The sequence below is a fragment of the Podarcis melisellensis genome, assembly GCF_964234715.1.
Source record: "Podarcis melisellensis genome assembly, chromosome: 2".
Taxonomy (NCBI): domain Eukaryota; kingdom Metazoa; phylum Chordata; class Lepidosauria; order Squamata; family Lacertidae; genus Podarcis; species Podarcis melisellensis.
Window position 1 is genome coordinate 28,038,991 of NC_138529.1, and position 24,325 is coordinate 28,063,315.

A 24,325-nucleotide genomic window follows, 5' to 3' on the forward strand; every position below is an offset into this window, starting at 1 on the left:
AGAACATGGTGCCCAAGCACGTGGACTGGCAAGTCACTTCTGCCACATGCCGGCCATGTGTGCATATGTCATAAGCCACATAGTGGTTTACTGAGCACAAGCAATGCACTCATACATGCAGATCCACCATTCCCACTTTGCTCGCCCCTTGTGGCACAAGGTGGATAAACACGTCAGACAATTTTGAAGGTCCAAACCACAGCTTAGTTTTCTGCAAGAAACCACTAAGATCAGGCATAGGCAAACTCGGCCCTCCAGATGTTTTGGGACCACAACTCCCATCATCCCTAGCTAACAGGACCAGTGGTCAGGGATAATGGGAATTGTAGTCTCAAAACATCTGGAGGGCTGAGTTTGCTTATGCCTGACTAAGATCTAGCCCACAAACAACAAATAATGGTTTCCACTGGTGACCTTGGACCAGTTACTCTCAGCCTCTCTTGCCTCACAAAACTCTTGAGAGGATATAAAATGTGAAGGGGTGGGGGGTGTTTATATGCTGCCTTGAGCTCCTTGGGGAAAAGGCAGGAGTAGAAATGTAATTAAATGCAATTGTGCCATGAGACCCCTTGGCAGGTAAGATTTACAAGGACAATAATCTAGCGCAGGGGTTGGGAACTGCATCCAGGTGGCACCTGCCCCATACCCTCCTGCAGGAATCTCTTGACAGGAGGGTGAGGCTTTGCAAGTGCTGACCATCAGCCAAATGCCAGCACCTGCAAAACACTGTGCCTATGCAAGCACCAATGATCATGGCAGCCTGTGCAAAGGCACCAGGTTTTGCAAGCACCAGCTGATTCCAGCTGCCTGCAAGCCCCACTTTCAGCAGGAAGCTGCATTTTTACCTACTCCACACATATACAGTACCATGTTAAGTGTAAGGCAGGTGGGTGTGCCAAATAGGGCCAGAGGCTCCTCACTTCTCACTCAGTGCAATACACACAAAAACCATACCCCTGTCTCTTAAGGGTGTGGAAGGAGAAGCAGCAAGCACACAAACCTCACTGAAAAAAGAGGCAACTACTGTATTGTTATTACATTTATTAGCCGCTTTTTTGACATGGCAACTCAAAGTGACTTTGCAATACATGCCAGTGAGTCAGCTGCTGTGAAAAAAGAGCCTGTCCTATTACCTATAAAAAAGCAACCCTGGAGGTAGCCCATGCCCCTGTGAATATATGAAACCACAAAATAGGATTAAAATACAGAGTAGCTTGAACAAGTTGGGAAGAGAACTATACAGTCATTGTAACAACACCTGCACACTGCACACAAAACCTCCCTGTGCTCAGATTATCAGCAGAGTACCAACTACAATAAAAGACACTATCCCAACCTTTCAACACGGCACCCAAATATTGATGCAAACACAGGGATTACGAAGGCAACTTAATCTAGTCTGTCTTCCCTCACATTTATCAGGATGAAGGGAACTCTGAGAAACATTTTGTGACAGTCATTGCCTTAAGGCAGAGAGCACTATTGAATACCTAAAGCATTCCTCACAAATAGTTTTTGCCTAGCCTCCTCTGAAGATTTCCAGCTGCTGAGATTCTGTAGCCTCCTTTGGCCAGAAGCAGCTTCAGCTTGTAGAATTGCTCTCCGCTTTGAAGCGTTTAAGTATGTAGGTCTTAAAACAGGAAAAAGTTGAGGATGTGCTCGGAGGCAGAGTGCATGCTTTGAATGGAGGTGGTTCGTTTCCCAGAACCTCCAACAGTGTCCCTAGAAAGTCAAGGCCTTTGGGCATGGATAGTACCTAGGTTAGATGAACCAGTTATCTTGGACTCAATGCAGGTTCATGCATTCTCATTCCACCTTGCTGCAAGACAGCCTTCTATCATCTGAATAACTGCCCCATCCTTTGAGAATGTCACCAAGCCTGTAAAAACGACTTCTTCCGAACATTCAAGTTGTCACAAAATCTCACTAAGATGTTATAGGTTGGAGGGTGACATACACACCTGCCGCTAAAGCCTAGAAATTAATAAATGGTAAGATTTTGATTACAGTGGTACCTCGGGTTACAAACACCTCGAGTTACAAACACTTTGGGTTACAGACTCCGCTAACCCGGAAGTAGTATCTTGGGTTAAGAACTTTACCTCAGGATGAGAACAGAAATCACATGGCGGTGGCAGCGGGGCAGGCCCCATTAGCTAAAGTGGTACCTCAGGTTAAGAACGGTTTCAGGTTAGGAACGGACCTCCGGAACTACTGGGGCGAATGCAGGCTTTCGCTGAAGCCTGGAGAGCAAGAGGGGTCGGTGTGCACCGACCCCTCTCCCTCTCCAGGCTTCAGGAAGCTGTCCGCAAGCCGTGGGAGAGCTGCCTGCACCCCGAAGCTCTCCCACCTCTTGCGGAGACCTGCTTTGGAGGCTGGCGATGGGGAGAAACACACTTCTCCCCATCGCCAGTCCCACAAGCTTGGGGGACAGCGGGGAGGCGGAGCGCGCGACCTGGTTCTTCCAGCCCCACACCTGGGGGGGAAATAATTTTTTTTTCTTTATTTCCCTCCCAAAAAACTAGGTACATCCTATGGGCCGGTGCGTCCTATGGGGTGAAAAATATGGTAATTAAGTACGTAACCAGAGGTACCACTGTATTTGGGATGTGAGAAATACAAGCTGCAGAATAATTCCTCAGCTAGCCTATGCAAAACTTCACAAAGACCCTGGATGAGCTCCTGGAACCCTCTGGAATCTTGTTACCGCTTGGTGGGGGCAGGGGGAGCACCCAACTTTTGTAACAATATTGACCCTTTGAAAAAGCTTATCTAAAGCAATAGTTTCCTAATTTGCAGCCTGTAATCTTTCTTCCTGGGCTTTGACTCGCACACTGTAGTTACAGGACGGCAGATGAGGGAAACAAAATGAAGTTGTAAGTCGTGTTATCTGCTTAGTATGAGCTTGAACATATCAAAGCCATCCTTAACTCTGGCTGTCACCCACTGCAATTAAGCATACCGTGTCTACATGCAGTGTATGGTTTCATGCATGAAAGGAAGGTCTGGGCAAAAAGGTTAAAGCCACAAAACCTACAGGAAATTGCTTTCTGGTTGAGATGCTAAATAAATGGGAAGTGACTGGTTCTTGTTGTCAGCAGAACAGCAATATAACTTAGGAAATTTTGCTGCATACTCCACAGAAAAAAAATGTCCAGCAACTTTCCCTTTCAAAATAACAAAGCAATACTGGCTTAATTTGTATACAAAGCAAAAAGCCAGTTTTAAGATCGCTTGAAGACTAGAAGTTTTGCAGACAAATCTTGAGAATTGTAGCTTTCATGTGAAATTATGTCCTGCAGCAATTATCCAGACTTTCTGAAGCATAATTGCGCCCATTGATGATTTGTGTGAATACGGACAGTTAGTATGGAGAACAGCTCTTATCTGTGTCCATTAAAACATTAAGTTAGTTGGACCTTTACAAAATCAGTAAAGAAACAACATATGTCCCTGCTTCAGAGTGTTTCCATTTTATCTCAGAAGAGGACCAGTGATAGGGAAAGTTCCTGTTCAGCCCACAGAAATCCTGTTCTAGATGTTCTTGGCACTGATAAATATTTTATTTAATTAATGGTATTTTTATACTGCCCTTCATGCAAATATATCTCAAGGTGGTTCACAATGAGAAATTACAATAAAGCACTATTATATAATTTGATTTAGAAAAGAAATGAAAAGATTTACAACCCAAAACAGGTGCCTACAAGTCCATACTAGTCAAGACTGAAGGTAGATCCTTTTTGAGCTAGTAAACAGAGTCAGATTCTTAAATGTAACTAACACATGTCACCATCATTGTTTTACCATGTCAGAAGATTAGCTTCTACAGAAAATTTTCTGAGTTCCAGTGATAGTTTACATACCTTGCTACTTGGGAACAGGGCATTTGGAGCTAATAAAACTATTTCCAAGCCCAGCTGACCAGAAATGTAAAAAGTAAGTAAATAAATAAAAATGTGGGTTGTTTCCAACAAAGTCAACCTGTTAACAGAAAGACCTCTGCGATAGGCCTTCCTCTTCCCTCTTCGCCTCGCCAAAAAAAAAATGTTGTGAGGCTTCCCTCAACCCTCCATAGCAGATTTGGGGAGCTGGGTGCAGGGGGGACATGGTTAAAGGGAGAAGTAGTCACTGTACTAACAACTTCACAGGATGAAACCCAGTACAGTATTTCTCTCTCTCCCCCTCTCTTTTTAAAAGGAGTTTTCAGAAACAAGTGTCTATCTCTAGTCTGGTAAAAAGATTTTTCGATGTACATTTTGACCAAAGAATCTTTTCAAGCCTATGTCGGCAAAAGGAAGTGGAAAATCCTGCCTGTTTTTCTAGTTGTTACCATTGCTAAAGTGCTCAAAATAATTATATCGCACATGTGCAAAATAGATTGTGCTTTCCGCCATGAAGATGTAGAGTGTGAGAGAGAATGCTGTGGACTCACTTTCCTATATGCAAGGGAGGCAAATTTACAAGGGTTTAATGCTAAGCAGCTCCACAGGTCTCAAGCAAATGCAGTCTACAAAAACAAGGCCTTCAATCCAGGGATCTAGAACCTGTGATTCCCCCAGATCTTTCTAGGTCCCAGCTCCCATCAGTCCTAGCCAGCATGACCAATGGGCAGTGATGCTGGAAGTTGGAATTCAATAACATTTGGAGGGTTATAGGTTCCTCAACCATGCTGCAATCTGTCTGCTGGCTCTAAAACTTAGTACAGTTTTCTTGGCTTCATTCAGCAACTTGTTCTCTGGGAAGCTTATGGGCTTACGATATCTTTCTCTCCATCTATTTTGACCATGGCAGAAGCCTCCTTGTTGTACAAAAAGTCATACAACTCCTTTAATTCCATTGCCGTTTCTTCTCAAAAGGACCACAAAGCTTTCAGAATAGCTTGGATCTTCTCTGTGTGGTAGATAACCCTCTCTTGTTGCCAGTATTAAAATAAGATTATACTGCCAGCCCAGTCGGCCTCTGTACATGGAAAAGTGAGAAGTGCCACCTTGTTGCTCCCTTCAGGTAGTAGAACACCTTGGGCTGACTCTGCTACCATCCCTTGCTATATGTACCAGCACAGAACACCCCCTTCTCTTTCTGTGAACAGGTGTGTGTCATTCTGAACTTCTTATGTGGTTTATTACTGTAGATGCATGAGAAAAGGTTGACGTAACTTAAATAACTTAAATATGACACGAACTTGCTAGACACTGGAGCCAGCCCACGTGTCCTGAAAGCCATTCAGGGAACATCCTGAGCTTCTAATACCTTGCATAAAGGTCAGCCCATGTAAATCTAGCTACCCTTAAAATCTACTTAGCTTCTGAATGAATGCCATCAAAATAATGGTGGGATCACTTGGAGACAAGGATAGACAGTTTTTAGGCACTGCTCACTGGAATCACCTGCTTTCAACCTTTTATTAAGCAAAATGAATGGAAACTGGGATAAAATAAACAGTGCAAAAACTATGCAACTTCTCAGAAGTACTCTCTCAAAGCACCTTCTCTTCTCCATTAGAATGAATTGGCTAAATTAGTACAGACCCCCTAAAAGTTCGATACAGTGGTACCTCTGGTTACGTACTTAATTCGTTCCAGACGTCCGTTCTTAATCTGAAACTGTTCTTAACCTGAAGCATCACATTAGTTAATGGGGCCTCCTGCTGCTGCCGCACCATTTCTGAGCACGATTTCTGTTCTCATCCTGAAGCAAAGTTCTTAACCCAAGGTATTATTTCTGGGTTAGCTGAGTCTGCAACCTGAAGCGTATGTAGCCTGAGGTACCACTGTAGCTAGTTAGCTTTTTCCAAAGTCCAACAAATAAATTTACTCAGCGCTCTCAGTGAACTCACACAGACTTTGCTTTAAGGACAGGTATATACCCCCCCACACCTTCTCCATTTCTTGCTATCAGTGTGAGTTCTGCGGCAAAACTGCCACACTCATTTTTATGTAGGCTTAAGAGAATAGCTAGGGATTCTCTGGAGGGCCGAGTTTGAGGAAGCCTGGTTTAGATACATACATGTAACATCCCTTTCACATAAATGCACATATGAGAAGTCAACTTCGATCTTTAGAAGAAGTGTCTTTGTCCAGACACAATTTGTATGGGGAGGAGCAAATAGCCACAAGTCAAAGGTGGGCAGGTTACAAATAAAAGGTTATTGGAGATAAGCATTCAGTATTACTTATTGTATATTGCATTGTGTGGTGACCTACCCTGAAACCTTGAGTGAAGGGCAGGATATAAATATTGCAAACGAATCTTATTTTCCAGGATACTTTAAAATCGTCCCAAAGGCTTATTCCCAACTTGGATTTCAGTTCACGTGCAATCGGATGCAATCATGTCCTAATTTATAGAGCTGAAGAGCCTCTATAAAGCAAATCAGCAATACTTTAGAGCTTTTGACATTTTAATGCATTTTTTTAAAAAAATAAACGAAGGCAAATTGACTTAAAATATTGTAATTATTGGACTTCTGCATGAAGATCAATTATATTTTCAACAAGCAGTATAAAAAGTTTTGGAAAAGTTTTCAATATTCATGAGGCTAGTCAGATCTAAAGGTTCATGAAAACAAAAGTAGCACACACAAATATAACACTACTGCAATGCCGCAATCGATGTTTTGATCAGCAAAAACTACAAACTATGCTTATCCACCTATGCATGCTAAGGGCAATCTCATATACTGTGGAAGCTCACAGGTACCAAATGGTTTTTCCCCTGAAATGTGCAAAATATATGCTACCCTCTCTTGCCTCGTCACACATTCCTGCACCTCTTTTAACAAAATCTACGATTCTGCATGAGAAATCCAACAAGTGAAGAAAAAGGCAGTGACAGCTGAGCGTACAGTCAACATCAGCAAAACTGCATGAAAAACTGCTGCTGTGGACAAGACAAACGGGAGATGACAGAAACATCATTATGTAACCACACAGTGGTGGATACTTAACACAAATGGTAGTGTTCCTGTAGTGCAGGGGTGGCCAATTCCCAAGAGACTGCGATCTACTTACAGGGGGGTTCAGGTCAAAGGTTTTTTTTAAGGGTTTTAGTGGGGGAAGGAGTAACAACCACTCACCAACAAATTGCTGGGGGTAAATCACTGAGTAAATTTCAGTCTTCCATTCTGCAGATCATGCAACAGTGGAGGGTGAGGCAAAGGGGCAGGGCAGGGTTCAATTTTACCAACCTAAGTAAAGGGACCCAGGGGATCGCGATCGACCTGTTGGACATCCCTGCTGTAGTGTATTTGGGTGTGTGTGCAGCAGAACAATTCCCTTGTTGACGTTCTTCTGCCACCTCAAGGGTAGCATCCTTAAGGCTAGAACTCGAATCTAGAAAAATGAAAGTGGGTCTCAGCAGGACCTGTGCAGCAATTGTTTGTGAGGTTGCCCATAAAGAACACCCAGCCTTCAATCAGATAGAAAGCTGCTCCCTCTCTAGTACAGAACAAAATGGTTTACTGTATATGCATTGGTTGCTATGCCACAAACATCTAAATATGGCTGTCCATGGACATAACTAAGGAGGAAATGAACAGGAAGGGAATGGAGATGGGATAGAAAAATGAGACGGTTTCAGGATACTTCTGTGGCCACATAAAATTAGGTCAGGTGCCACAGGCAGCCCCCAGGTTATCTACCTGTCAGCTAAAAGCTCACTTCCAGATTCTGGAAATTGCTTGCCTCCAACTGAAAACACAAATATTTGCTGGAGTTATTATGCTAACACTCAACCATGACAACCATTTTGCTCCAGTGCACAAAAGATTAAACCACATCCCGTTGCTTTAAAACTTAACAGTAGCAGTTAATTTATTACAGTGGTGAATAAAATGTGGACTGAAATAAGAATGCTTTAAGAATCCCCCCCCAAAAAAATGTGGCCACGTGTATTTCCTGTGTGAGTGAATTCTAAAGAGAGAAGCACCACCACTGAAAAGGTCTTGTTTATCTGCCAACTTACCATATCTTATCAATGGGCCAGACAATAGGGGGGCCCAGCAGTTGAATATATAGCCTAGGAGACTCATATGAGGACAAATTCAAAATAAACAAGTTTCAAGCAACATTTAACAAGCTCATCCTCTAAAATTTGAAAAGCAGCTGAGGGCTAGATCAAAGCTTTCCCAAATGCATTTGAAGAAATATCAAGGAAAAGTGCATACATTTAAAATGAGAGGTTAATAGACTCCATTTTTTACCAACTGCATGTTTAAGAAGATCTATACATCAAGGAGCATGTCTTTGATTCTACGAAGCTACTGTTCTCCAAAAAAGATGTTGAAAGGATTGCTTGTATCAGCAGGTCTCTAATGCCCAATTACCCAGGCAACTTAACACAGGGGAAAGGCAGTGATTCTTTCGAGGGTAAAGAACTAATTAACAGGTACAGGATAGCATAGAGGTTTAGTGGCAGCCAGCCAGCAGAAGTCTGCTGTGCCAAAAAGCAGGAATAGCCATTGAAAGGGTCAGAAGTGGGGGTGCAGGGAGAAGGGAGAAAGAGACACAGGCACATAATCTGGTTCTGAGAATCCTTTCAACTCCCATCTCTAGTTCGCAGGATCTGCCCCCTTAGCAGAAACACCCTACCTGCAAGCTTAACCTGTTGACAGAACAATCTCTATCATACACATTCAAAACCTATTCAGGAACAATACATTTGTTGACAGAAGGCTGGGTGTCGCCTTTTCAACCGTACTTTCAATCGTAGGACTTTTAACTAAACAGAAACAGAGGCTTTGTCTGCAGTTGAGATATTTAACTTTTAGAGTTTGTCTTCAAAACAAGGGTTATTATAAAAAGAGCTCAAGGATTCTACGGCTGGCAGTGCCCAGCTATTGTTGAATTCTCAGGGCGATTTCCCACTCGCATGCATATTTTGATAGTGCCTCAGTCACTGTTTCCAGGTGGTTTGTCAACACTTGACACCAGATCCCAGGCACTCCTTAGAACTAATCCATGAGTTATTATTTGTATAGCGCCACCCATGTACAGCTAGTTTCATAACAAGAAGAAAAGGCAGGGAACATTCAATCTAAAGAGAAGTTTCCATGACTAACCCCTTCCAAGATGTGATCAATACTATTTGCTTCAAACCTAAGCTGTCTAGATAAATTTTACTAAAACAACTACTTCTGTTTTGCAGGTTATCTGTAGCAGTAATCACTTTGTTTAATTTAATTTTAAAATATTTCTAGGCCATTTTTCATTTTTACAATTCCAAAGCAGTTATAAATGAATCATAGCAGCATTTTGAAATGCAGGAAAGTAGGAGCCTGATGTGCTTTAAATTAAAAAAGCAGTTGATGCATTCAACAAAAGCAGTTTTGTTGAATCCAAACAACTCAGAACCTGCCAATTAAGTCTTCAGTGTCAGGAACTAAGTTTCTTAAAAAAACACAAAGCTTCTTCACCTGTTGTGTTTTCCCAGAACCACAGCTATTCCTTGGCTTCCTTGCGAACTATTGGATGGGAGAAGCTGTAGCTACCCATCTAGGAGTCACACAGATTCTTAAAACACAGAATTGCCAGCTACCTTCTGAGCCAGGTGAAAGCGCTGCATCTTCAATATTCCAGCTCTCAAGTTACTTCAGGATTCTTCAATTTCTCTTTCCTCGCCTTCTTGTTTGTTTCCCTGCCAGCATTGTGCAGAGGTGATACAACAAAGAGGAGAGACTAGCTCAACCAAGACCCTCAACCGAAACAAAAACCTCTGATTACATACACTGAAAAAATGACAATCTTTATGGCTTTTCGATCAGGAACTGACTATTAAGTGTGGGGTACGTGTTGATTGTACACTAGTTTGCAAATGCATAGCTTTGTATGGAAGCCACTGTTTTCACTTGTGCATATACTATATTTTTCGCCCTATAGGACGCACCGTCCCATAAGGCGCACCTAGTTTTTTTTTGGGGGGGGGAATAAAGGGAAAAAAATTATTTCCCCCCCCCCAGGCGCGGGGCTGGAGCGGGGGAGGCCCGAGCTTCCCCCGACCCCAAACAGCCCCCAAACAGGCAGCTCTCTGCAAGCCGTGGGAGCCCAGCGCTGGCTCCCGCTGCTTGCGGAGAGGTCCACGAAGCCTGCAGCGACAATAGGGTGTGTGATTGGTTGCTGTGGCAAGGGCTGCTGTCGATAGGCTGGCGCTGTGGCAACTGGGCGGGCGATTGGCAGCTGCTGGCAGTGAGCAGGCAATTGGTGGCTTTGGTAGCACGTGGTACTGTCAGCGTTGATCAGGTGGGTGAGTGATTTAGGCAACCCCCACCAAAAAAAGCTCAACAACTCTTGGCAATCTCCCCCCCCTTTCTTAATTTCAAGCCCCCCAAAATAGGGGGAGTCTTATACACGGGAAAATATGGTACATGTTTCCAATGATGGACTCCGCATGGGGCCTTTAATCCAGATCTAATTCAGATTAATGCCTGCACACGTCCTGGCAGCAGCAGATGGCACATCACACAGCGGGTGGCAATCTAGCCCTACCTGAGTGCACTGCTATAAAATACATTTTTCTGCAACGCGCTCTCCTCCGAGAATCCTGTGGTTTTTTACTGGAATATACAAAATGCTGGTTGATTATACTGTGTCATCAAAAACTTTCCAAAACTTAACCATTGTCTCCTCCCACTTCCTTTAACAGAGGTCTTAGGGTAGACTGTTTCACCTTTCCAGCGTCAAATAGACAGGCAGGTTCACAGAGAGGTTTTGCCTATGGAAGAAACTGCATAGGGAACCTAAGCTTATGGGTTTGTATGTGTGAACCAGATCTTTGATAAGAGTCTCTTGCCTGTCTTTCCACCTCCGGAACAAAGAATTTCAAAGCCACATAACAGAACGCGATGTGACTTCCCAGCTCTATTTCATGGCATTTGCTACATTCGCTGGAATCGTATGTAAGTTACACATGTAGAAAATTGCTAGCCAGCTGCAGCCTTTCAGCTCCTGAAACACTTCTAATGTTAGCTACCTTTTGAACAAGAAGATAAGTTAGATAAGTTAGATAAGAAGATAAGTTTTCCCCAAGACTTGGCTTCCCTTGTGTGTAATTCTGAGATGGGAATGCAAATTTATCTGTTTGGCAATTTCTGAACAGCGTAACAACAGTAACACAGGTCACTGTAATCGACATACATCTGTTGTCATATTAACTCCCTTGCTCAGACAAATGACCTTTACGCATTCACCGTGTTTATCACCACACTGCTCCTGCTGCCACAGAAAGCAGATACCTGAGACAAGTACAAATCCAATTAAGAGATTTATTAATCCCCCCGGAGGAGGATTCAAAAGAAGCACTTACAAAAGGGTTTCCAATCTGGGTCAAAGGCAATGACAGGCACCATGTAAGTTTTTCCATGCTCAGAAGGAACTGCTCTCTCTACACAAGCTGCCGTGCAGCATCTATCACAAAAAAGTGATAGGTAAAATATTTGCACAACTACTGCTAAAATAGTCGCCCAACAGTTTCACATCTCCTGATCTTTCTAAGTTTGAGGGGTTCAAGAGGGTTTTTACAGCCTTGATTCAACCTGGACCTACCTAGGTAAAAAAGGAGCATGCGGGAAATTTCTGCAGCGAGCTTAATATGCCGTAACTTTTATGCTGAAGGTTTGCCAGAAGCAAATGCATGCTGACATTTCATATTAACTCCTTTTCAAATGAATGTCAGCATCCTCCTAGATAAAATCGAAACCCACCAGAATTTAGCTAATCCTTTTATGTTGAAATTAATTTTGAGTTTCCCCTCTACCTGCAGCCTGCTCAGAAATGTAGGGACTGTACACCCTCCCTTCCCACTCACCCGAGATACTTCTTAGACACTAAATATGTAGACCAGCCAACTTCCACCAGCTACCCAATCTGTTTGTATTTTTAAAATGCAAGGAATTCAACCGATAAAATTTTAGCTGTAGCATCAGGATGCCAGAAAAGGGCTTTTACCTGTTCAATTTGCTTGTGTCACAACTGTGAAAAAGAGACAGGAGTACTGCCAGAAAAGAGAGTTTGGCAGTGAACCTTTGCATTAAATTTCACATCTGAGAGAGCTGCCTTCAAATGTTTCTTCCCCAAAGGAACCTTTAGAGTAGGAAACCATAGCAAAGCTTCCTGAACATGTAGGCTTCAGCAACTTTTAGTATTGCCATCCACAGCACTAACAAGCAGCTGCCACACATTTCAAGCTGAAAATGCAAAAACTGACTTGGAGGGAGGTGCAGTCTGGACAGTTCTGATATACCTATTGCAGACTGGTTTCCTAGCAAGGAAAGCGGAATTTTTATGGATGGCCATGACACACACAGCTGGCCCTCTGTGATGGTGCTGAAGCTAGTTACCCGGGAGGACCCAACTGGGTTAGCAGGGAGCAACCCAGATCATGCTCCCAGATCTCAGCCAAGTACAACTTTGTTTTGTTTTGCTTGGAGCTCTGCTCTTGTTTTGTTTTGTTTTGACACTTCTGCCAGTAGGTTGGACCACCAAATCTTATCTTAGTTTTCCTCTTCTCTTAACTTAGATATTCATTCAAAAAAAAAATTGGGGTGGGGTGGGGAGATGGAACCATCCTTGGGCATTTGTCCTCTTCTTTGCCCCACTTCCTCAACTGAGGATACCCTTTTGTCCAACTTAAATCCAGCCATTTTCTCTCTTCATATGATAGCAGCAGTATTAAACAAATCATCTCCTCCAAGTCATGGATCCAAGCAGTTTCCTGTTTGCTCCAACACTTTCCCCGGGGGGGGGGGACAGGACGGGGGACAATCTTTACCACTGCATCAGAGCAAACATCAATTGTCAGAAAACCCAATTGACGTTTGGTTCAATTCAGCGCTAAAGAGCGGGTTTTCCTGGGTGAAAGCTACAGGACAAGTAAAAGTCTGGATGAGCCCTAAGTGTTCCCCACTCCCCATCCCCCACCCCCCAAAAAACCCCACAGAGTCACTGTCAATTGTTTTCTTCATACATCTCAATTTCTTCAATTTATCTGATCTGTTTGGAAAATTGTAATGGAAGTGAAAGTCACCTCCTAAAAGGCCAGAATGGAAAGTGGAAGTCTATTCTGAATAAATCTCCATGTCCCTGCAGTAGCCAAGAAGAAGAATAGAGAGGGAGCTTTTACTGAGCTATAAATGGAGCAAGGTTGGCTTACAGGTGCAGATATATTTACCTAGACAGAAGGTGGGGAGCGGGAGTGAAAGTTGAAACTAAGAAAATACCAGATTTCCCTTTGAAGATGTAGTTTCAACTGCCCCCACATCAACACACACACACCTGTCCTGTCTCAGTAATAGTAGTGGCAGAATGCAGAATACGCTAAGTGAGACTACCAAGAGAGAAAGAATTCTGACGCTCCACCTAAGCGAAGTGACTCAGTTCCCAGGAATTTGTCAAGGCATTTAGTATCGACACTGTAGTACAGGTACTCACTTGTGGGCATTATAACATTTCCACCCATCTGCTGTCCTCCCTAACAAGCAAACCTGTGTAACGACAACAACATCAACATTAAGAGTTGCAGCATAGCAACTGAAGTTCATGACTTTGACGAAAGGAAAGAGACAATGGGCCGATTTCTCTAAGGAATTTTAAAAGGACATGTTTTGTAATCAGGTCATTATCTTAAGTAACTAAAAATAACTGCATCTGCAGCCACGCTTACCCCATTTACAGCTCAGTAAAAGCCACCCTCCCATTCTTCCCAGTTGCAAGTATTCTGTAGAAGAACAGTTTAGTAGTTGTCAAATTTCACAGAATTATAGTCTCTTGCCCCCTCCCAAAAAATAGATATAACTGACAAGGAATGCAAGGAATCATATGCATTTGAAACCAAGATGAAACTAGGAAGAAGTGAGTTATTATAGGAACACAATACTGTACATACATATCAAAGACCAGTTCTACACAGAACTAGACCAAGCTGTCAGGAGATTCCCAGCCTGCGAACAATTCTTCCCGCCGGAGATTTCAGTACCAGAGCTGGGGACGATCATCACACATAGGACAACTGCACAGGCCACTTTGGTATTGGCAGCATGAACAAGAATGGACAAAAGCTGCTTGAACTGTACTCTTTACAACCTCTACATCGTGAACACATTCTTCTCTACTAAGGCAAAACAGTGAGTGTCCTGGAGACATCCAAGGTGAGGCCACTAGCACCAGCTGGACTTGATTGCCACCAAGTGATCAACCCCGAACTAGGCTTGTGTCACATGGAGCTACCACAGAGCCAAATGCAACACGGATCATTTCGCTGGTGGTGAGCAAGATCCAGACAAAGAGGGCCCATAACACAAAGCAGAAAGAGTGGCCTTGATCAATTGCTATAAGGCGAAGACCAAGGTGAGCCTTGGATTCATGGGTTTTCCTCCTTTCTGTTCCTCCAATGCTTCTGTTTTAGATTAACCACAGTTTGGTATTACATCCAAATCCTTAAACGTTGATTAATCTTGAACTCTGGTTAATTAACTAGGCTTTGAAGTCGCCTTGTTTCAACAAACCATAGTTAAGATTAACCAGCATGTTCAGCTTCTGAGATTACAAGCAGCTGTCGTAAATCTTAAATTGAAACAAAAACTTCCAAACACTCATCCTCACAACGTGCCAGAGGTAGGACAGGAGAAATCAAAGCCTAAATTTGCTGTCCTCATAATTCTACACAATGGTTTAGTATTATGTGTGAATACAACCACAATCTACTATGGTCCCACACTTGATTGGGGGTGGAGGTTAAATCCATGGTAGTAGATAGTTGCAAAGTCTTTCACATTTGGATTTCACCCACAATGCTGAACCATGGCAGGAATGAACATTTTATTTTCTTTAATTTGGAGAGGATGGGTTCCACAAGTTCTGCAACAGGAAACACACAATCTACAAAGTGGTTAAGTTACTGAAGCTATGTGCATTTTTTCGCAACATTTTTCTAAATACAGAAATTGCACTTAATAAGTTGGGTGTCTTGAGTCCATCAATTCACAAGCTTGATATGTTACTCTCTTGACTTGCAGCAACATGAGTAGGACTAATCACTTGAACTAAGTAGGCTTTCTGTCGGAATTTCTATAGTCACTGTGGCCCTAATGTATTTCAAGATCACTTACCAATCTCAAAGCTTAATATATTAAACAAGACTGGTACACATCAACAGTCTTTCATATGCAACGAGGTTATACAGGGGTTTTGCTGCATCCTTACTTCCAAAATGGGCAAAGGATTGCAGCCATATTAAATAAAATCTCAAAAAAACAACAACCCAAGAATAGTTCAGCATGCACAATGTCTGACATGTTTAAGTATGCTGGAAGGAATGCAAACCTAAGCAAGCACAGCACTTCAGAACCATGCAAATAATAATAATAATAATAATAATAATAATAATAATAATCTGCAGCTAGCTAGCTAGCATCCCAAATTCTGCAGCTATGCCTCGGAGCAAAATGTAAAATCCGCTGTTCCTTCAAGGATCTGCAACTAATGGCAAGCCATGCATTATCTCTCGGATTTCTTCAAGGCAGAAAAGAGCAACACACTTAGATTCTTTACTCCATATAAAAAGGCAAGCACAAAAGGACACAGAACTGGCATTTTTCTCTACTGGGTGTATTTAAGTAGATAAAGGGCTCCTTCAGGGCAAGATGACAACAACATTGGCTCTGTTGCTCTGTGCAGGGGATGCCGTCTATGTGCACATGGCTGCGATTGAACCCAAGTGAGCTGTTGACTTGGGGCAAAATAGAGCACATTGTATGAATATCAGATTAGCTAAGGTTTTGGAAAGACTTTTAGAGTCCTAACAGCCTTCACTTCAGGATGATTCCCCAAATACTCAGAAAACCAGAGTTTATTGGAGCCAGAAGGCTGTGTTGTTACTTTTACGGTACAAATCATGCAGGCAGTGCACATTTACTTAAGACTGATTGGGGAGGGGGAATTTGGAAACGGAGCAAAAAGGAAGGAATTAAAACGTGGGTGGTTGCTTGATGGGGATTAGAAAGGCTGCAGAGAAACCCAAACAAACTCTCATTACGCTGACAAGAATTTACTTAGAACAGCAAAACATCTAGCAAGATGTCTGACTTTTCAGGGCTTGTGTGAAACTGCCGTGTCCTGATACATGCTTGCATTTTCAAAAAAACACCTCTGTGTAGTATGCACAGGTAGCAGGCTATTCAGGCCCTGTGTTTTATTAGCATTTGTCCGAGTCCCACCTATGTATCAAAAGTAACACTCACAGAGAACCAAAAACAGATTTTCCCCACATCTATACATCGCAAGGCACATAGAGGTGTTATTGTGGCAGCCCATCAGAAGCGCCACTTCCCCAGAAATAAAACCTAAGTGTTTATTATTCACAGGTGACCCTGCAGTTCCCAGGAACTGACAGAGTTGTCATTACTTAAGCAATGGCGGGGGGCACTTTGGCTATTTTTAAAAATAATGTATATACCACTGTTTGTCAGAAGACCTCAGGGCGGATGACAGTATTTTAAATATACAATCATAAAAGCACAATACAACAAGTCATCAAATACTCTCATCAGAATAAGAACTCTAATTGCCTAGCCTAAGCCAAAGATCTCTTCACCCACAGGCTGGACAGAAGAGGAAGGTCTACAGCTGGTGCCAAATGACAGCCGATGTTAATGAGAGCTGAACCTCAAGGGGAAAATGTTCCACCAAAGTTAGGGCGTTAGCGTAAGTTCTGTGATTAACTCTGCAGCAGTGAAGGCTAAAACTTCTCTACAAGCAAAAATGTGTCTTGTTAAAGGACAGCCTACTACTTTCATCTATCTTTAGATTAGGTAAGCATGAAGGAAATCGTTTAGGGGGCAATTAATACCCCATTTCCTTTTCCAAGAAAGGAGTGCTTATGAACCAAGTTGTGGAGAGATTGTGTATGTATAATAGCACTAGAGTATTATCATAAGGCTTGCACAAGCAGTTTTAAAATTTTGCAAGAGAACGTAAATTAAACGGCATAAGACTCCCAATATTAGCCCACAACTAGTACTGCCATGTTGTTGTTTTTCATAAAGTGGATTTTTATTTTTGATCTACTCACCAGCATGAGACCAATAAAACAATGTTTATTGCAGAGAGAAAAAATATTCCTGCACCTGCAATTATGATATTTCAGGCAAAGTAAACACATTGATGAAATAATGGGGATTGCTCACACTAGCTCAACTCAAACGCTACACCAAACCATGATTAAAGATGCTTAACTGGCATGTTGTCCAAACTGCTCACCAGTCTAACTGAACTTAAGAAATGTGCATCAGCAAGCAGGGCCTCTGGCACTGATCTCAAGGGAAGGCCAGTTCATACAGGTGCAAGAGGTGTTTCAGTTAACCTGGTTCCAAAGCTGCTTCCTTAGAAAAGGGCCTCAGTGAAATAAAGGAATTTTATTTGAATGCCCAATCAAGTCATGTCAAGCATGATTGGCTGGTGGAGCCAAAAATTTGGTTGCCTTTGCAGACACATTTATATTTTTCCTGCAATGATCATGGTCCTGATCAGAGGGGGAAACCCCTCTGACTCTAAAATGCCAATGTCTTATATCTAGTGCCTTAAACAGGATGCACTTCAAACAGATGGAAATGAATTAGGGTATTTTGCATCTCATGTGCAAATAAACATCCATCCTGTCACTTAAGCATAATTTACGGAATCCATATTCCAACAATAAACACAGGAGAGTGTAACCTAAGAACACAAAACCTGCATGTTTGAGAAAGGGGTGTAACAGCTCATGTTCAGCAATACACAGGCAACACCTGAGGATATTTTAGAACTCCTCTCACCCCTTATGAATAATGAGGGCTGCTCTTTCCCTAGAGAAGACAAAGAGGTGTTGTGAGTTCATCCTTCCCTTTTTAGCAAACATCATCTCAAGCTTTTAACCAAAGTGGCTACCTTTTTTCAGCCCAAGGGCAGCGTTGACAGTTGGCTAAACCTTTGAGAGCCACATGGCAGCAGTGAGTGTGGTACTTGACTTACCTAGTTCCTTAGATCCTTGGCTTTCGCTGGCCAATTCTCCCATTTTAACCAGAGCATCAAAGTATCCTTTTGCTGCAAAAGTCACACCTAGAAATCGAAACACATGTATATTATTGCCATGTACGTTTTTACCTCCATTGTTGCTTCAGGGATAACAAACACAACAGAAAATGTTTCCATTATTTGAATGTACTTGCTAAATACGGAATTCCCTGTTGATTTACAAGGCAGCTATAAACTGCTGTCAAGTCCTGTTGCGCCATCCAAATGCTAGTGTTGTCACCAAAATCTGGCAGAATCAAAGAACACCAATAACTTAGTGAAACAAGACTTAGCTTTGCAAAAGCCATGCTGGCTCTGCTTTAGCAAAAGCTTGTTCTTCTGTATGCTTGGTTATTTTACCTTTAACGATACATCACCAGTTTTCTGGAGACAGATGTTAACCTAACCAGTCTGCAATCTCCAGGAAACCCCCTCTTTGGATCCCTTAAAAAACAACAACAACAACAACAACTGGTGTTACATTGGCTACCTTCCAGCTTTTAGGTATGGAGGCTGGTCTTAGGAACAAGCTAAGTTATTTTGATCAGAAAATCAACAATTTCGTATTTGACTCCTTTGAGAACTCTTGGATGGATGCCACCTGGACCTGGCAATTTGTCAGTTTTTATTTTGCCTGTTAGGCCTAGAACTTAGTCTCTTGTCACCACATTATTTTCTTCAGTCCCTCAGACTTCCTTCCTGCAAAAGTTAATTCAGGCACAGGGATCTGCCTTATATCTTCCACTGTGAAGACAGATGCAAATAATTCATTCAGCTTCTCTGTAATCTTATCCTCCTTTAGCACACCTTTGATTCCTTTGTAATCCAAGGGTCCAACCCCTCCCTAGCCAGCTTCTATAGCTGAGCTTCAAATTTTGCACTCCAAACAACCTCCAAGCATTATGGAGTGATTTGACCATATGACATAATACTGAAATGTTCAAAACTCCAATAAGAGCTTCTTGGACACACACTACCACATCAAGGTGAAATTTTCAGCTTGTGTCACATAACAATTTTTGTCACTGAAATGAAAGAAGCTTCATTGTATAATAATTCAGATAAAACTCTCATGAGCTAATTCAGATCTTAAAAGAGTGGAGGGAATTTTGACACATGAATAATGTGGAACGCAACATAGAAAGTGGTAGTTTGGGCAACAGGTATTGTGTTTAGAGCAGGATAGGACAACACAAGAATCTTATGGGGTTGGGTGTGGGACGGTGGAGAGATGCAAAAGCCTGAATATGGGCTCTGCATCAAGATATTGCATTATTTCTCCCAGGCTAATCTGCAAGATTAGAGAAGGTTATTCTGATTATAGACCACTATCTTGGTATAAACCTGAATTTTTATTCTGGGAGAAGACACATCTTTGACAATACAATGGTACCTCAGTTTTCGAACGTCTCCTTTGACAAACATTTCGGTTTTTGAACACTGTAAACCCGGAAGTAAATGCTTAAGTTTTCGAACATGCCCCGGAAATCGAACATACCATGTGGCTTCCACTGAGTAAAAGATCCTAAGGCCTAGCTGTCGGCTGTTGAGTTTTCAGTTTTTTAACGTTTCAGAACTCAAACCGTCTTCCGGAACTGATTACGTTCGAAAACCGAGGTACCACTGTACTAGCTTATCAAGCCTCCAAAAATCTTACTAAGTAGCCAGCTATCACTTGACTTTCAAATGCAGCTCAAGCATTTTAGCTCGTTTGTTGACATTCCAATTGCACACGTCACTTTAATCAGATAAGAAGGGGGTTCCACTTAATCACAAGAACACATTGCATAGATTTTGTTTAACACCGCAAAACTACATGTTCTAGCAAGTGCTACTGGATTAAACTGCTTGCATTTCATAAGGATACAGATCAAGAGACAAGAGAGCGGGAGAAAATGGAATGGCCTTTAAGATTACAGAGTTGAGATCTGCAGATAGAATGCATTTATCAAAAACTGAAGCAAACAAAACCAGATTGCAGGAGTTAGTTCTCAAGAATGGATACCGTATTAACCCACTTCCTTGTCTTGGAGCAGCATTTCTCAGAGAGTGTGCCAGGATCAACCCAGTGGGTCTTGGGCTACTTTCAAGTGGGCCTTAGTGCCACAGCCCACCCTGTAACTCCTAGGTGTGCCATTGTCTTTTGCTTGGACCAAAACCAGCACCAGCAACTACCTGCATGGTGATTAAGGGTGGCTGGGGGAAGAGCAGTTTGGAGCAGGCAGGTGGCAAGAAAAGTCTCCCTTCTATAAAAGGGAAAGGACTGGAGGACATGTTGAAGAGATGAAGGAAGTGAGAGGTACGCGGTTAGCATTTATTATAATAAACTGGGAACAGAAAAGGAGGAGGTACGAAAGGAAGGATATTGTAGGAGGAATAAGTGAAGGTAAGCAGACCATAGAGGAGGTAGAAAAGAAGTTGGTGGGGGCTGAATATGGTACAAATCGAGTGTGAAAGAAGAAGGGGAGAAGAAATCACAGATGATGACTAAAAATAGTTTCTCACAAGCATATGGGAGTGGGAAGGGGGAAATATAAAAGAAAAAGACTCCCTCTGCCCCCACTTAGGAAGCCTCTGGACCATGGGTAGGCAACCTAAGGCCCGGGGACTGGATGCGGCCCAATCGCCTTCTAAATCCGGCCTGCGGACGGTCTGGGAATCAGCGTGTTTTTACATGAGTAGAATGTGTCCTTTTATTTAAAATGCATCTCTGGGTTATTTGTGGGGCATAGGAATTTGTTCATTTCCCCCCCCCCCCAAATACAGTCCGGTCCAGCTGAAAAAGTTTGCTGACCCCTGTGCTGGATCAGCAAATTCTGCCTAAAATGGGAAGGCTGTCATGGTAACTCCAGAGCAAGTCTCTGCACTTAGACTGAGGAACAATGCGGTGGCAAATAATTTAGCCATTTTCAAAGATGGGTTGAACATCAGCAGAAAGCAAGATTACTTGCCCACTGGTTATGTCAAACTCTGCCTCCATTTTTTAACTGGTGGGCCTCAGTAGTTTTCAGCCATCTTAAGTAGGCCCTGGTGATAGAAAGCTTGAGAACCTCCGTTTTTAAAAATCTACTTTTAGTTGCAGCACTTTATAAAAGTCAAAAATCTAAATGTGAAAGAGAGCAACAGCACAACAGTAGTATACATGTCTACTTAGAAGTAGGTTCCACTAAGTTCAACAGATCTAACTCAGACTAAAATGACAAAGAACTAACACTGATGTAGCTACACGGGCTTAAAATGCTTTGTCTTTTTAAAAGGTTGCCAAGATGATTAGTCTCTTTTAAAAATGTAATTGGTGTGGGGGTTTTTTTAATACTAAACAGGTCTGGAAACATAAATTTTACAAGGTTATTGAAAATTCTTCAATAAATCTCAGGGTCTGTAATCTTTAACTGTTACAAGAAGAGCTCACAAAGCTCTCAGTTAGCCGTGTATAGTTTTACGTAAATAGTAAAGTAAACCATGCTTTCATGTTACTCTTATTCTTCCTCTTCATTAGATATACATTGCTTAACACATACCCTCCGCCATTTAACAGATGCACATAGGGACATTGTGTACTTATCAACACTCTTATTAGCATAAATGCTGCCTTGGATACAAATTTAATAAATAAATGCTCAAATGTATCACCCTATTTATGCACTGCTAAAAACTCTTCTTGAGTGTCTGCTCAATGCCAAATTCACAGCCTCTGCAACAAGAACATTACTAAACCTACCATAATTTCCTTTTATTTACTTTAAAAATTGCACTCTGCGTTTCAGTCTTCAACGAGTTTTTTTCTCTTAAAATGCAAGACATATCAGATAATAATATCTATTTGCACGTAGAATCATAGAATCATAGAGTTGGAAGAGACCACAAGGACCATTGAGTCCAACCTCCTGCCAAGCAGAACAGCTTTCAGCAGCATTTATTATATTATTTATTTGGTCATTTTGTTTTAAGTCTCCCCATACCATGGTTCTCTTGGCAACATACGAACAACAGGATGTTAACAATTTAAACCATTAAATCCTTATAATGCCATTTAGTAAAACCCTTTAAAAAAAAAGAAGAAAAAAAGGCAAAGCACAAACTAGAACCAGATAGGGAGTAAACTTCAGCCATAATCAAATCACAGAGAACTAAAATCACAGGTGAGCTAAAGAGCACCCCAACCATAATATTTTTTTTTTTTAAGGTTAAAAGTTGGAATTTGAATCCTCCATAGCTAATAACAGGAGAGCACAGGGTGCAGAGAGTGGAGAGGGAAGTCCCATTGCGCACATGGAAGCCCTAGGCTTCTTCACACTTAACTATAAGCCACGATTTATATGAATGTGCTGTGTGTGCTGGTAAATGCTGCTAAATTGCTCCTGTTTCACTCCAACCTCCCTGGAGCCAGGAGAAAGAAGCCTCAAGATTTAGCTTAGCGTTATGTATGAACTACTTCTTGTGGTCTGTTTCTCTCAAACAAACCATGAGTGGTAAGCCAAGAACAAAACTTGGGTTCTGCTCATGCTTTGTTTGGAGAGAAACGAACCACAAGTGCTGGTTTGCATGCAACACTGAGTCAAGACTCATGGTTTGTTGTTCCCGTCTCCAAGCAGAGCAGAGCAAAATGGGAACAATTCAGCAGTATGTACTAGAATGCTGCTCAATCATGGTAAGCTAAAAACCACAGTTTACCATGACATGTGATTTGAACCAGCCCATTATGTGTTGGGCACACAAATCCTACACTTACAAATATGTTATTTTGGGGTGTGGGTGGGTATATGTAACACTTTTATATTAACCCAAACCAACAGGGCCACTATGGAATTGCTTTACATTCATTCCATGGTGTGTAACACTTGGGCTATATTTCAAAGTATTTTATACAGTGCTGTAAAATCAGCTATGGGCCATGACTCCCTGATGAAAACCACTACACTTCAAATTCTGTCAGCATTCTATGGTAACATTTTGATCTCCTTTTAACAACTTTTCAGGGTCAACATCAAGATAATTAATTGCATATCAAGGGGTTGGTGGGGTTCTTCTTAATATAAGCTTCCATTTTAGCAGAAAGATTGCCAGGCCATGATTCCGACCAGGGCTTCATTCCTCCAGCTTCTTGTGAATGCTAGGACACAGCCTTGAAACCCATGAAATGGTAATAAGAGAAGGGAGTGCAACCCTTGAGAATGTGTGGAGTTTGGTTCTTTATTGAGTAGCACTGGATTTCAAAAGCAGGCTAAAGACACCCAGTACCTCTTTTTCTCCTTAAGAAGCCACTGGAGACTGCAGATCAGCCCAAAGCATGTGCAAGGCGTGTGAAAAGCAGTTCCATGTTGTACAGCATAGGTGCCAACTCCCTGGGTGCCTGAGCACCCACAAAATTCCCCCTCTGAAGGGGCTGGGCACCCACAAATTTTGGTGCCAGGGCCATGCATGCCCTGGGCACCCACGGTCGCAGGACCAAGCTGGCACTCCTGTAGTACAGAATGTGCTGCAGTTGGTTTGAGAACATTTCCCTTAAGTCTCGCTCAAGTGATGCAATGCTCACAAAGCTGACTCATGAGATAGTTATTCTTTTTCTTTAAGGTGGTTGGTGGTGGGGAAATCCCAGGAATGTTACTGAATTGCTGCTACACTTAAACAAGCAGGCAGAGTCAGTAAGTGAAGTTGCCAAAGGGATCCTCAGGCCATCTAAAAGGGGGGAAAGGCTTTCAGGGAAAGCTTTCCCCTAGGGCTTTATTGAGGTTCAGGTGTTAGCAACTATAAAAAAGCAAGAAGCAATTAAGTTCTGCTTGCTAGCTCAAGTCCCTGGGGTGGGAGGGATGAAATAGCCTACCTGCACTACAGGACACAAAAGCTAGCAGCACAAATACGTAAGAGAAATAATGTACATGGCTGACCAAACTCTCATATGGTTTGAACAAATGACGTTGGCCGAAACATGTAGGAGATTTTCCACACCTGCCTAGGGCCAGCTGAAGCAGCCAGGGCAGGAAACCAGGCATATTAGGAGCACGACAGCGCCTACAAATCTACTAACTTTTGGGCAAATTGCCAATCAGAAGGTTAAAAAAAACAAAAACCATCGTCCATGAGAAAATACCACTTCACATAACACTCTCTGGTTTTGCCCTTAAAATTTTTTCATTGTTCACTTAAAAACGTACAATCTGAATGTGACGGACAGGTGTTTGGAAGGTGTTTGGTGTGTCATACAGATACACTCAGAATGCAGGTGGTATTGGCTGCAGTTCCCTGTGAAATGTAAATGTGGAAGAAAACCTGGTGGGTTTTTG

At 42.2% G+C, this 24,325-nt stretch overlaps 1 protein-coding gene across 4 annotated transcripts in view; it reads right to left on the reverse strand.

The window, feature by feature from the left end:
* The window catches only part of BAIAP2 (BAR/IMD domain containing adaptor protein 2), a 134,900-nt gene that overhangs the window by 74,989 nt on the left and 35,586 nt on the right, over positions 1-24,325 (reverse strand). For all 4 annotated transcript variants that reach the window (XR_014165328.1, XR_014165329.1, XM_081899735.1 and 1 more), the window contains exon 3: positions 18,000-18,086. Coding sequence is in view for 2 of the 4 variants with exons in the window: in XM_081899735.1 (XP_081755861.1) it covers positions 18,000-18,086 (87 nt within the window). In the remaining 2 variants the exon portion in view is untranslated. The remainder of the gene's footprint in view (positions 1-17,999; positions 18,087-24,325) is intronic.